This window comes from Piliocolobus tephrosceles, chromosome 4 (genome assembly GCF_002776525.5).
Source record: "Piliocolobus tephrosceles isolate RC106 chromosome 4, ASM277652v3, whole genome shotgun sequence".
Classification (NCBI taxonomy): Eukaryota; Metazoa; Chordata; class Mammalia; order Primates; family Cercopithecidae; genus Piliocolobus; species Piliocolobus tephrosceles.
The window spans coordinates 118,299,854-118,314,968 of NC_045437.1; the positions used below are offsets into that span (position 1 = coordinate 118,299,854).

General features: G+C 39.9%; 1 protein-coding gene across 2 annotated transcripts in view; it reads left to right on the forward strand.

Moving 5' to 3' along the window:
• Positions 1-13,735, forward strand: part of UBTD2 (ubiquitin domain containing 2) — a 73,991-nt gene extending 60,256 nt beyond the window's left edge. For both annotated transcript variants that reach the window (XM_023218940.2, XM_023218942.1), the window contains exon 3: positions 11,178-13,735. In XM_023218940.2, the coding sequence (XP_023074708.1) occupies positions 11,178-11,575 (398 nt within the window). In that variant the 3' untranslated portion in view covers positions 11,576-13,735. The remainder of the gene's footprint in view (positions 1-11,177) is intronic.
• The last annotated feature ends 1,380 nt before the right edge of the window (positions 13,736-15,115 follow it).

The window sequence follows — 15,115 nt, forward strand, 5'->3', positions numbered from 1 at the left end:
TACCTTCGAATCTCTCAGTTTGATTTTTTTTCCATTTCTGTAGTCAGGCAGTCATGATTCCAGTCAGTCTTTCTCTCTTCACGTAGATGATAAAACAGTCAGCAGGCTTTGTCTTGTTCACCAACACAACCTTAGCACCTAGAATATGCAGTAGCATATAAAAGGCGGTGAATGTTGAATGTCTAATTTACCTGTTTTAGCCACCTGTGGTAATTTCCTGTAGTATTAAGCCTAAACTCCTGAACCCTACTATCAGGTTTCACTATTACTGCCTATTTAGTACTTTTACATCATTGATTCTGTATTCTACTTCAACAGGGTCCCATGGTATTCTCTGTTTACCTTGTAATTATTATTTCCATATCATTTCTATTTCTTCACTGCTATTCCGTGTCTTTAAAATCATGCCCAGGACACACCTTTTCTACAGAATTCCTCCATGTTGGCTTTACCAACTCTAGTCACTTTTCTGTTCTGCGATGTCTCAGCACCTGTGTTTGATTTTCATTGTATCCGTTTGTACTAAAATCTGTGATGGGTATGCTGTATCTGCTCATGAGTATATGCTCCTGGCGATCAGGGACAGCCTTGGTTCTCTTACAACCTTCTCAGTGTCAGTGACATGCCCTACACACTTCAAGATGATCAGTAAATGTCTATGCAGTGACTCTAGAATGTAAGAGTTGTTTCCTATTGATCCTTGTTAGGTTCTAAAGAGGTTGTGTGGTAGAAACCACTACTATCAGTGCAGTTTGTCTTTAGTAGAGATTTGGGGCCATTAAATAATGGAGGGTTAGGATTATGTTGTTCAAGAGTCTAGGCCACAAAGGAGCCAATCTGCTCTGAATAGGTAATTCTGCGGTAATAGTCAGTTATGGACTACAATGTAAAATATTATTTTATTGATATTTTGTGATCCCAGATACTTAATTCAGGAAGAGGGTAATCCATAAACCTATAGACTTAAAATGAAATCAAATCATATTTGAGTAAACGTTATGGATTTTGCCCTTATTTATTTTAGAGTGGTGTTAAGTTCACATTTAAATTAAGTGGAAGAAACAGAGGTTTCCCATGTGCCCCCTACTCCCACACATGCATAGCCTGCCCCAATATCAACATTCACCGTTAGAGTAGTTCATTTGTTAAAATAAATGAACCTACATCGAAACATCATTATCACTCAGAAGTCCATAGTTTAGGGTTCACTCTTTTTTTTTTTTTGAGACGGAGTCTCGCTCTGTCGCCCAGGCTGGAGTGTAGTGGCGTGATCTCAGCTCACTGCAAGCTCCGCCTCCCGGGTTTACACCATTCTCCTGCCTCAGCCTCCCGAGTAGCTGGGACTGCAGGCGCCCGCCACCTTGCCTGGCTAGTTTTTTATATATATTTTTTTTTTTTAGTAGAGACGGGGTTTCACCGTATTAGCCAGGATGGTCTCGATCTTCTGACCTCGTGATCCGCCCGTCTCGGCCTCCCAAAGTGCTGGTAGGGTTCACTCTTGGTGTTGTACATTCTGTGGGTTTGGACAACTTTATATTGACATGTATCCATCATTAATAGTATCAACCAGAGTCATTTCACTGTCCTGAAAAATCCTCTGTGTTCTACCTATTCATCCCTCTCTCTCTCCTAACCCCATGGCAACCATTGAACTTTTTTATTGTCTTCGCAGTTTTGCCTTTCACTTAACTAATATGCATTTAAGTTTTCACTATGTGTTTTCATGACTTACTAGCTCACTTATTTATTTTATTATTTATTTATAGATAGAGTCTTACTCTGTCACCAAGGCTGGAGTATGGTGGCCCAGACATAGCTCACTACAGCCTCAAACTTCTGGGCTCAAGCAAATCCTTCCTCAGTCTTCCAAGTAGCTGGGACTATGGGCAGGCACCACCATGCCTGGCTAATTTTTTATTTCTTTCATAGAGATGGGGCATTGCTCTGTTACCCAGGCTGGTTTTAAACTCTTAGCCTCAACCCATCCTCCCACCATAGCCTCCCTAAGCACTGGGATTGCAGGCATGAACCACTGTGCCCAACCTCCTGGGATTTTGATTGGGATTTGCATCAGATCTATAGACTAAGCTGGAAAGAACTGATGTCTTGACAGTATTAAGTCTTCCTGTCTATGAACGTGTACGCTCTCTCTATTTAGTAATTATTTTATCAAGGTTTTTTTTGGTCATTGTTTCATTTCTTATACATACTTTGTTAGACTTATACCTGTTTTCTTTTTGAGGTGCTAATGTAAATTGTGTTTTAAATTTTAGATTCTACTTGCTCATTGCTGATGTATAGGGGAGCGGTTGACTTTTGTATATTAACTTTGTATCTTGCAACCTTGCTATAATTGCTTATTAGGTCCAGTAGCTTTTATGTTGATTCTTCGTATTTTTTACATAGACAGTATATCATTTGCAAACAAAGGCAGTTTTATACCTTTTCTTGTCTTGCCTTGTTTTATTGCATTAGCTAGGATTTCCAGTACAGTGTTAAAAAGTGGTGATGAGAGGGGACATCCTCGTCTTTTTCCCAGTCTTAGTAGGAAAACTTTGAGTTTCTCACCATTAAGTATGTCTTAGCTATAAGGTTTTTGTTGTTTTTGTTTTTGTTTTTTAAACGGAGTCTCACTTTGTCACCCAGGCTGAGGTGCAGTGGCTCTATCTCAGCTCCCTGCAAGCTCCGCCTCCTGGGTTCAGGCATTCTCCTGCCTCAGCCTCTCAAGTAGTTGGGACTACAGGCATCTACCACCGTGCCTGGCTAATTTTTTTGTATTTTTTAGTAGAGATGGGGTTTCACCGTGTTAGCCAGGATGGTCTTGATCTCTTGACCTCATGATCCGCCCGCCTCGGCCTCCCAAAGTGCTGGGGTTACAGGCGTGAGTCTTTTTTTTTTTTTTTTTAATGGAGTTTTGCTCTTCTTGCCCAGGCTGGAGTGCAGTGGTGCAATCTTGGCTCACCACAGCCTCCACATCCTGGATTCAAGCGATTCTCCTGCCTCAGCCTCCTGAATAGCTGGGATTACATGCATGTGCCACCACGCTCGGCTAATTTTGTATTTTTAGTAGAGATGGGGTGTCTCCATGTTGACCAGTCTGGTCTTGAACTCCCTACCTTAGGTGATCTGCCCACCTCAGCCACCCAAAGTGCTGGGATTACAGGCATGAACCACCATGGCTGGCCAGCTATAGCGTTTTTGTAGATATTCTTTATCAAGTTAAGGAAGTTCCCTTTTATTCCTAGTGCTGATAATGAGTGTTGGGTTTTGTTACATGCTTTTTCAGCATCTATTGATATGATCGTGTGATTTTTCTTCTTTAGCCTATTGATATTATGGATTATATTTATTAATTGATTTTCAAATGTTGAACCAGTCTTGAATACTTGAGACTAAAGCCTACTTGGTTGTGGTGTATAATTATTTATACAATGTTGAATTTGATTCATTAATATTTTTTTGAGGATTTTTCAGTCTATGTTCATGAAGGATATTGGTCTGTAGTTTTCTTTGCTTGTAATGTTTGGTTTTGGTATTAGGGTAATGTTGGCCTCATAGATTAGTTAGGAAGTACAGTGGTCCCCCATTATCCATGGGGGGATATGGTCTTGGAATGTTCCAGAACCCCCAGTGGATGCTTGAAACTGTGGATAGTACTGAACCTAAATGCTGTCAATTGGAACACAATTCTTTTCTTATCTTCCACCCACAAATGTAATGCCTTTTTCATCTGAACTAAATAGTTAACTAAATAGTTAAAACACAGTGAATTACTTGTCATTCACTGTGTTTTAACTATTGCAGTTTGAAGTGCCACAGCAAAACTAGCATGAATTTTTTTTCCTTATTTACAACTTCACAAATAAATTTGTTCTTATCTTAGATCTTAGCAACATCAACATTCAGATGTTTTTCTTTATTTGAGAACCTCCACATTTTCATTTAAAAAGAAGTACTTTATGGCTTCTCTTTGGCATATCTGAATTGCCAGCACCACAACTCTTGTGTTTTAGGGCCGTTATTAAAATAAGAGTAATTTTAACATAAGCACTGCAATAATGCAACTGTTGATCTGATAACCAAGATGGCTACTAAGTGATTAATGAGCAGGTGGTGTATACCGCATGGATATTCTGGACAAAAGGTTGATTCATGTCCCAGGCCAGATGGAGCAGGATGGCAAGAGATTTTATCATGCTACTCAGAAAGTTAAACAATTTAAAACTTATGCATTATGTGATTCCGGATTTTTCAATTTAATATTTTTGGACCACAGTTGACCAAGAGAAATTGAAACTGCAGAAAGCAAAACTGTGAGTAAAGGGAGGAATGCTGTATTCCCTTTTCTGTCTGATGAGAAAGATTGTAGAGAATTGTTATAATTTGTTTCTTAAATGTTTGATAGAATTTACCAGTGAATCCATCTGGAATTGGTGCTTTTCTGTTTTGGAAAGTTATTAATTATTGATTCAATTTCTTTAATAGATGTAGGCCTATTCAGATTGTCTGTTTTGTATGAGTTTTGGCAGATCATGTCTTTCAAGGAATGGGTCCATTTTATGTAGGTTATCAATGTGTAGGCGTAGAGTTGTTCATAATATTCTTTTATTATCCTTTCAACATTGTGGGATCTGTAGTGATGTCTTCTCTTTCATTTCAGTAATTTGTGTCCTCTTTTTTTCTTGATTAGCCTGGGTAAGAGGTTTACCAATTTTATTGACCTTTTGGTCAATAAAACCTTTTAATCAGCTTTTGGTTTTGTTGATTTTTTTTTTTTTCTTTTTTGTGACAAGGTCTCACTCTCTTGCCCAGGCTGGAGTGAGATCACAGCTCACTGCAGTCTCAAATTCCCAGGGGCAGGCAATCCTGTTAGTTTCCCAAGGTGGAAACTTACTGTTTGATTTTAGATATTTCTCTAATACAGGCATTATAAATTTCCCAGTGATCACTGCTTTTGCTGCATCCTGAAATTATAAGTTGTTTTCCTTTAATTAAAAATATATTTTAATATATCTTGATTTCTTCTTTGACCCCATGTGTTATTTAGAAATGTATTGTTTAATATCCAGGTATTATGGATTTTCAACTACCTTTCTGGTATTGATTTCTAGTTTATTTCCATTATGGTGTAAGCAGACATTGTATGATTTCATTTTGTTATGGTATGTTTTATGTTTCAGAATGTGGTCTGTCTCGGTGAATGTTCCATGTGAACTTGAGAGAAAAATGTGTATTTTGCTGTTGTTGGATGAAGTACTTTAAACATATTCATTACATTAAATCGATTGATGGTATTGTTGCATTCAAGTATGTCATTTCTGATTTTCTGCTTGTTAGATCTGTTCATTTCTGATTGGGGGGTGTTGAAGGCCTCAACTATAATAGTGGATTCATCTCTTTCTCTTTGTAGTTCTGTCAGTTTCTGCCTCACATACTTTGATGCTGTGCTGTTAGGTGCATACACATTAAACATTATTATTTCTTCTTGGGCCAGGCATGGTGGCTCATGCCTGTAAATCCAGCAAGCGAGGTAGGTGGATCGTTTGCACCCAGGAGTTTGAGACCAGCCTGGACAACATGAACATGGCAAAACCCTGCCCCTACAAAAAAATACAAAAATTACCTGGGCTTGGTGGAGTATACCTGTAGTTCCAGCTACTCATGAGACTAAGGCAGGAGGATAGCCTTGAGCCAAGGAGTTCAAGGCTGCAGTGAGCTATGATCACACCAGTGTGTTATAGTCTAGATGACAGCAAGACCCTGTCTCTAAAAATAAATAAGAAAAAAAAATGTTTTTAAAGGTTCTTATTTTACCTTCACTTATTTCTTCTCCAGTGCTTTTCCTTTCTATCTGTAGATCTGATAATATTTCTTGCAAGGCAGGTCTGTGAGCAACACATTCACTCAATTTTTGTCTATCTGAGAAAGTCATTATTTCTCCTTCAGTGTTTTGTTTTGTTTTTTTTTTTTGGTTTTTTTGTTTGTTTGTTTTTTGTTTTTGAAACGGAGTCTTGCGCTTGTCCCCCAGGCTGGCGTGCAATGGCGCAATCTCGGCTCACTACAACCTCCGCCTCCCGGGTTTGAGCAATTCTACTGCCTCAGCCTCCCAAGTAGCTGGGATTATAATCACCCACTACCAGGCCCGGCTAATTTTTTTTGTATTTTTAGTAGAGACAGGGTTTCACCATGTTGGCCAGGCTGGTCTCAAACTCCTGACCTCGGGTGATCCACCTGCCTCGGCCTCCCAAAGTGCTGGGATTTGGGATTATAGGCATGAGCCACCACGCTTGGCCTCTCCTTCGGTTTTGAAGGATAATTTAACAGCATACAGAATTGTAGGTTGGTGGGTTTTTCTATGCTTTAGATATTTCACTTCACTGTATATTTGCATCGTTTCTGAGAAGTTGAAGTTGGATATGTAATTCTGTTTTTGTTGTTGTGTGTGTGTGTGTGTTTTGTTTTGTTTTTGTTTTGAGGCAAGGTCTGTTTCTGTTGCTAAGGCTGGAGTGCAGTGACACAATCTCAGGTGCCTGCACCCTAGACCTCCCAGGTTCAAGCGATCCCCTCACCACAGCATCCGGAGTAGCTGGAACTACAGGGACACACCACCACACCCAACTAATTTTTGTATTTTTTGTAGAGACAGGGTTTCACTATGTTGTTCAGGGTGATTTTGAACTCCTGAGCTCAGGCTGTCTCAAGCTATCTGCCCATCAAAGCCTCCCAAAGTGCTGGATTACAGGCATGAGCCACCGCGCCCAGCCATTTAATTCTTTTCTTTGCCCCTCTGTGGGTAAACTGTATTTTTCCCCTCTGGCTTTTCGTTTTTGGTAGAGATTGGGTTTCCCTATGTTGCCCAAGCTGGCCTCAAACTCCTGGGCTCAGGCTACCCTCCTGCCTTGGCCTCTCTAAGTGCTGGAGTTACAGGCATGAATCACTGTTTGACCAGGAGGTTTTTTTGTTTTTGGTTTTGGTTTTGGTTTTTTTTTTAAATCTTTGATTTCCTGAAGTTTGAAAACAATATGCCTAGATGTGTGTAGTTTTTCTGATATTAACTCTGGAAAATTCTCAGTCATAATTGTTTCAAATATTTTTCCTGTTTCTCTTGTTCTTCTCTGCTATTCCCATTATGTGTATGTTACAGTTTGGTTTGTCCCACAGTTTCTGGATACTCTGTTTTGTGGTGGGGTTTTTTGTTTTTGGGTTTCGTGGGGTTTTTTGCGTTTTTTGTTGTTGTTTGTTTTTGTTTTTTTTTGTTTTGTTTTTTGTTTTTGTTTTTGAGACAGTCTCGCTCTTGTCGCCCAGGCTGGAATGCAGTGGCGCAATCTCGGCTCACTGCACCTCTGCCTCCCAGGTTCAAGCAGTTCCTCCTGCCTCTGGCTCCCGAGTAGCAGGCGCTCGCCACCACGCTCGGCTAATTTTTGTACTTTTAGTAGAGACGTGGTTTCGCTATGTTGGCCAGGCTGGTCTCAAACTCCTGACCTGAGGTGATACCCCCACCTGGACCTCCCAAGGTTTTTTGGTCTTTTTTGTCTTTGCTTTTCAGTTTTAGAGATTTTTACTGAGATATCGTCAAACTCAGATATTCCTTCCTCATTCATGTTCAGTTACCAGTAAGCCCATCAAAGGCATTCTTTATTTCTGTTACAGTGGTTTTGTTCTCTAGCATTTCTTTTGGTTCTTTTTTAGGATTTTCATCTCTTATTACATTCCCATTTGTTCTTGTATGCTGTCTGCTTCATCCATTAGAGCCATTAGCATATTAATCATGTTTTAAATTCCCAGTCTGATCATTCTAACACCTCTGCCATATCTGAGTCTAGTTTTGTGCTTGCTCTAAAAAACTGGTTTTTTGCCTTTTGGTACATCTTGTAATTTTTTGGGAAAGGTGGATGTAATATACGGGAGCTGTGTGAAATGGACCTTCAGTAATGTGGAGGTTTTAGTCTTTTTGTGAGCCTCTGCCTGACAAAAAGACTATGACTTGACCAGTGCTGCTCAGTCATAGTCTCTACCTTAGGTGGGACAGGATGGTTAGAAGGGGCTAGAGCTGGGTATTTCTCTTCTCCCAAATTAGTTAGGCTCGATAAAACCCCAGCAGGATAGACTCTAGTTAGTTTCTTCTGAGGGCAGAATGCTCCGGCATATTTAAAAATGGTTCCTTTTGCACCCTCCTCCAACCCAGGGAATTATTCTGACTGTCACTACAAGGAAGTTGTAGAGGTCCAGAAGGTAAAACTCAGGAAGGTATCACTCTCCCCAGACACCCTTCACCAAGTCCCCATGGAGTTTTCTCTCTAAGACTTGCCCACACTGAGCCTTTAGCAATTCACTTAGTTATGTTTGAGGTTTCCCTACCCTGCACTGGTTCCGCAGAGATTTCAGCTCCTGGGCATCTGCTCTGATAAATGGTGATTCTCTGTATTAGCCTGCCTGTCTCTCCTATTTTGGGGGCAGTGGTTTGCCCTGTGACCTTACTTCTCCCACAGATCTAAGAATATCTGTTGATTTTTCAGTTTGCTCAGCCTTTTACTTGTTAGGATGGAGTGGTGACTTCTACGTTTTTTGCGTGCCAGACTAGAAACAGGAAGTGTGATTTTTAGTTTAATGTAAAACTAGAGCATATTTACAACTGAGATTATAATTTTGTAGAAAGAAGTGCCAGAAAGAATAAATAAACTAGAAAATTCCATATTAAATAAAAAACAAATTACCATTTCTAAAAATACTGAAATATGGGAGCTTCTGTAATTGTCTAAATAGCTTACTTCCAGCATTATGGATTGAGCGCTGGCAGAGCATGATAAGAAGATACACCAGCCAGCTTTAACTCTTCGTGGAGTTTTTCTCTCTTGCCTTCTAGAGATTTGAAAACTAAACCCTGACTCACTGGGATGAAGGGCAGAGGGAAAAGGGCAGTGTGAAGTTATTGGTATAGGGACTGCTGGTGATCACAACTGTGCTTGAAGTAGATCCATTTCTACAATGGTATTAGTGAATACACAGAGGCTAAACACAGAAGAGGGAAGATTCGTGTGTGTTCTGCTTTCCAACTAAGCTGTCACCCCAGCACATCTTATGTAACTTAGAAGGCAGACCAGATTGAACCTGTGGTGGGTTGGTGACCATTCCAGACTCATTTCACATATTTCATTTCATTCTTTATATATTCATCCTATTGACATTAAACACAAATACCGGTTCATTAACTCATTTGTTCATTGATAACCATTTCTCAGTGTTCTGGATCTGGTAGACATTTCAGTTTTTTTATCCAAATTGATAATAAGCAGATATCATATTCTAGTTTGAGGAAAGGATATGTTATGTATAACCTTAAAACGTTCATTAAGTTATGCTTTTGGCTGGGCCCGGTGGCTCACGCCTGTAATCCTGGCACTTTGGGAGGTCAAAGTGAGCAGATCACCTAGGTCAGGAGTTCAAGACCAGCCTACCAACATGGAGAAAACCGTCTCTACTAAAAATACAAAATTAGCCGGGCATGGTGGCGCATGCCTGTAATCCCAGCCACTCGGGAGGCTGAGGCAGGAGAATTGCTTGAACCCGGGAGGCGGGGGTTGTGGTGAGCCGATATTGCGCCATTGCACTCCAGCCTGGGCAAGGAGCGAAACTCCATCTCCAAAAAAAAAGTTATGCTTTCAAGTTCCCCCAAGGAAGTCCTGGTAACTATAATGTAGTTTACACACCTAGTCTCAGCTACTCAGGAGGTGGAGGCAGGAGGACTGCTTGAGCCCACGAGTTCTGAGTCCAGCCTGGGCAACATACGATTTGTAAGGAAATTAACCATTAATACATTTTTTTTTAAAACCGTGAGTGCTTTTTCCCTTTCCTGAGCTAGCTTGTTATGTCATAGCCCTTTTGTTTTTCCTTTTTAATCCATAGCTTTTCTGTACTAGATAGACTAATTGGGATTAAATAAAACACCTCAATCATTTCTGTGGTAATTTTATTAATGAGACTCATAGATAAGCAATGAATCTGTGGCAGCTGCTAAGGCTATCATCTCTAATTTGTGATCTCTCTGGACTAGGGACTTCTTGCCAAGTGCTTCAATTTAGGAAGTCCAGGCACTGGGCTGGGCATGGTGACTCACGCCTGTAATCTCAACACTTTGGGCGGCTGAGACAGGTGGATCATTTGAGGTCAGGAGTTTTGAGACAGCCTGGCCAACATGGTGAGACCCTGTCTCTCCCAAAAATACAAAAATTACCCAGGCGTGGTGGTGTGTGCCTGTAATCCCAGCTACTCAGGAGGCTAAGGCAGGAGAATTGCTTGAACCTGGGAAATGGAGGTTGCAGTGAACCGAGATCACATCCCTGCACACCAGCCTGGGCAACAGAGTGAGACTCTGTCTCAAAAAGAAAAAAAGAAGTCCAGGCACTAAGAAAACTGCTCTAGGGCCGGGCACGGTGGCTCACTCCTGTAATCCTAGCACTTGGGGAGGCTGAGGTGGGTGGATCACCTGAGGTCAGGAGTTTGAGACTAGCCTGGCCAACATGGTGAAACTCCATCTATAGTGAAAATACAAAAAATTAGCTGGGTGTGGTAGCGGGCACCTGTAATCCCAGCTACTTGGAAGGCTGAGAGGCAGGAGAATTGCTGGAACCCAGGAGGCAGAGGTTGCAGTGAGCCAAGATGACGCCACTGCACTCCAGTCTGGGCAACAGAGCGAGACTCCGTCTCAATAAAAAGAAGAAATAAAAGAAAACTGCTGTAGAGCACTTGTGGTGAGTTAAGCTTAGAAATCCATTTTTTTTTTATTTGCTTGCTTGTTTAAGGTAGCGGATTCATTTCTGTAAAAGATATCCTAATTTAAATGTTATCTAAGTCTTGTGTAAGCATTAATAATAGTAGTACATTCGAGTTGTATGTGCTTTCACTTCTGTTTTAATGAAATTGTGAAATGGATATGAAATGACTTAGAAGAGTGTGGGGTGAAGATCAGCATTCTGGTTAATATCAAATTAAATACTCAAATAATTGGGCATGGGATTTGATAATCATCATTGATGGTCAGCTGACAGTGATTGGCATTGTTTTATGTTTTTTTCTCTACAGTGCCATGCTAGCAAGAGAAGCTTAAGCATTTTGTGAGGTATAAACAAAAATGCATTCATTAAGGATTAAGTTCTTATTCATATCTTCTCTTTCTGAAGGTGCACTTACAGAGTGCTATGATGAACTGGGGAACAGATATCAGCTTCCAGTGTATTGCTTGGCACCACCAATCAACATGATAGAGGAAAAGAGCGACATAGAGACTCTGGATATTCCTGAGCCACCACCCAATTCTGGATATGAATGTCAGCTTCGTTTGCGCCTTTCCACAGGCAAAGACCTCAAGCTTGTGGTTCGCAGCACAGACACAGTATTCCACATGAAGAGACGGTTGCATGCAGCAGAGGGAGTGGAACCAGGTAGTCAGCGGTGGTTCTTTTCTGGCAGACCTCTCACTGACAAAATGAAGTTTGAAGAGCTGAAGATCCCAAAGGACTATGTTGTACAGGTTATAGTGAGCCAACCTGTGCAGAACCCAACACCAGTGGAGAACTGAACTGAGCCCTGTTGGCTGGCTCCCACATCCGTCTGCTCCTTTTTATTGTTATTGTTGTCATTTCCTACTCTACGGCGTGAAATTTATTTCACTGCTCTAAATTCCCTATGAATGGATTTAGTTCTGAGGAATTACCAGTGAAAAATTCCATCTGTGATGGAGACCAACAAAAATAATAAAACACAAAGAGCCAGGCTTTGAGACTCATGTAATTACAATTTCTAATTTGAAAGGCAGTTAAGAAATAGATAACCATTTATTTTAAAACACTCAACAACTATGTAATGGCTGTATTTCAGTGACTTGGACTGTAAATGAAACATTGCATCCATGAAGGACAGCACCAAGCACCTTTTTGAATACAGAATTTTTTTAGAAAAATGTATCAAATTATGTAATTTCCAGAAACCATAAATAATGGATATAAAACTTAAGTTTTCTTTTTTTTTTTTTTTTTTGTTAATGGAAACTGAAAAGAGCAGTATTTGAGGTTGCTTCTGTTCTGGTTTTTTATTCTTAGCTCAATTAATATTTAGCCATAAATGAAAAGAGACTGGCAAATTGTGCTTTAGTGTTGCTTCCTCATCCCACATGTTGAGCTCCTTATTTACATTCACACTAAAGTTTGGTGCCTTCCAGCACATTAGTGGCAGGCACCTTTCTGGAACACTAGGCAATAATTTCGTCAATACAGTCAGGTCTCTGATTTTCAATGGATACTCAGTTGAAAGGTCGCTGTCATCTTGCTGCATAAGTATTTTGAAAGGTCTATATAATGAAGCCGTTTTTATATCCAGGCTTAGAAGTTCACTACTATATAGTACCTTCATTGATCTATCTATTCTGCTTGGAACTTTTCATAGCTAAGTATAACCCCCAAATGCATGGTTCCTGGGCCAGGAAACACCAGAATCAAGTATAGCTGTTCCCACTACAAGTTAATAAAGTAAATGATCTCCTCCACTTTGCATGGAGGGGTGTAAGGAAAGCCTATTCTATCTGTGCCTGGGAGAAGTGTGCCTATTTTCAATCTTTTAGGGGAAATTTCAACTCAAAATTTCTAAGTGTGAAAAGTTTACTGGTGTCACATAAACATTAGCAGTGAGACCAAATAATGAAACATTGCTTTATACCTTAGTGCTTTCCAGTTCACTGTTACCTCTAGTCATGGTAGATGACAATTTTCCTCCCTCATCCTTTGTAGCAAAGAAGCAAATTAAGAGTCTTTTGCAAGTTAGATTAGGGGACTGAAAAATCCAGGGAGATAACCTGATTCTTCTCTACTATGACTGGAGTAAAGCTGCCAAGAGTTAGGTTTAATTTGGAGCCTTTTAAAAGTTGGTTCCATAAGTGAGAAGGGGGGGCTAACATGTGACCACTGTGCCCCTGAGAATCCATGAGATGGAAAAGTACAGGCAAGAAGGCACTTAACGCTGTTCTCAGTCAGAAAATGTCAGCCCACCACACCTATTTGGATGTGAAGTGCATTATTAATTTTAATGACAAAATAAAACTGCTAATTAGTTTAAATGTAATGTTTAAATGGTATTGAATTTCCTATAGCCTGATTAAATCTGTAATTGTAACATCATGTTTCTGAGAGCTTTAACTACTTCCTTATTTTTATGTAATCATTTTAAAGATTGTGGCTATATCTAATTTAAATTTGCTGATGATTGAATCTAAATTCAAGCAAAGACCACAGCATTAATCCCAAAGGAGAATTTTTTTTGTGTTTAGAGGTGGAGATATTAGGGTAATTCAGTGTACTGCTCCTGTCATCAAAGTTTTTGTTCATTTGTATGCCACATCGAATAGCAGCACTTCTCAAAGTTTGTCAACTGGAAAAGAAAAAGTGTTTAAAACTATTTTTTCTTAAGCAAATTTGTTGATGTCATCCATATTTATGATATCGATTGGTAAAAGGTCTTTGTTGAGGGTTTGAGCTCTCTTTTTTAAGAGTTTATTTTATTTTAAAGGAACATATACTTTGAATAACAATTCTCTGGGCATGTTTAACTAACCTAGATGGGAAAACCATGGTGCTGTTTAATTGTAAATAGATTGCTATAAGATTGGACCAGTACTTGATGTGTATAATTTTAGTACGTAGGGTTTATGTGCTTTTTTTTAAAAAAAAAAAAAAAAGTTCAATTTTTCTCTTTGTCTTTGCCTTTATAATTGGTTTCTAATTGTTTTTACTCTCTATATAAGGGTAATTGCCTCATTCTAAGAGAATTGTGAAGGTTTTCCTCCTTTTTAAAACCTTTGCTCAATAAATAACAGGTTCATTATCACCAAACTTAGGCTCTGCTATGCCAAGTCATACATGGTCATTTATAAATGTGCTTCATCTTCTGCATTGAAATCTTGGTCTAAAATAGGTTGTGTTTTTCTTTTTCTTTTTGTTTTTTAAGAATCATGCTGGCCGGGTGCCGTGGCTCATGCCTGTAATCCCAGCACTTTGGGAGGCTAAGACACGAGGACTGCTTGGGCTCAGGGGTTCAAGACCCAGCCTGGGCAACATAGAGGAGACCCCATCTCTACTAAAAATTTAAAAATTGGCCAGGCGTGACAGAGCACGCCTGTAGTCCCAGCTATTTTGGAGGCGGAGTTGGGAGGATCACTTGAGCTGGGATGTCAAGGCTGCAGTGACCCATGATCATGCCATTTTACTCCAGCCTGGGTACATTTCATGGAAAGTAGGTGATGCTTCATAGTTTTATGAAGTAGGCAATACACACCCATGGAAAAAGAATCCAGATATATCAAGGTGAAAAGAGTCTTTCACTCCTGTCGCTCTTGTTTCTCCTCCCCAGAGGTAACAACTTTGACCATTTTCTGGGTATCTTTAAACTTGAGCATGCATTAGAATCACGTGGAAGCTTATTAAAACAGGTTGCTTGACACTTCCCTTCAGACGTTCTGAGTCAGTAGATCTGGGTGTTGGCCTATAACTTGCCTGCTTAAAAGTTCCCGGGTTGTGCTGCTGCTGCTGATCTGGCAGGCGCACTCGAGAGCCACTCTTCTAGTGTATATGGCTATATTCACTCCACCTCATTTTTTTCCATAAATACATATACTATTCTGCACTCTGTTTTTTTTCTAAAATGGTAAACCTCAGAGATCATTCAGCATACACAGATCTAGATCTGCGTAATTCCTCTTAATAGGTGCAGTGGTACTCCATGGTCTGGGCATACCATAGTTACATCAGTGTCTTCTGGTAGGCTTTGCTGTTCCAATTTTTTTGCTACTGCGAACCGTGCTGCAGTGAGTTTCCTTTGTTATAGGTAAGATCTATGTCTCTGTATACATAGGTGTAGGAATTGCATTCTATAGATTTATGTGACTTGTCCTCCAAAGCGATTTTACCAGTTAATCCTTATACTACAGCAATATGACTGCTAATTTTTCTACACCCTGACCACCTTTCTGATCTTTGACAATCTGATAAGAACTTTGTCCTGTGGTTTTGCTTTGTATTTTCCTTATGAGTGAAGTTTAACATTTTACTGTATTTTAAGGCCACTTTTTTTT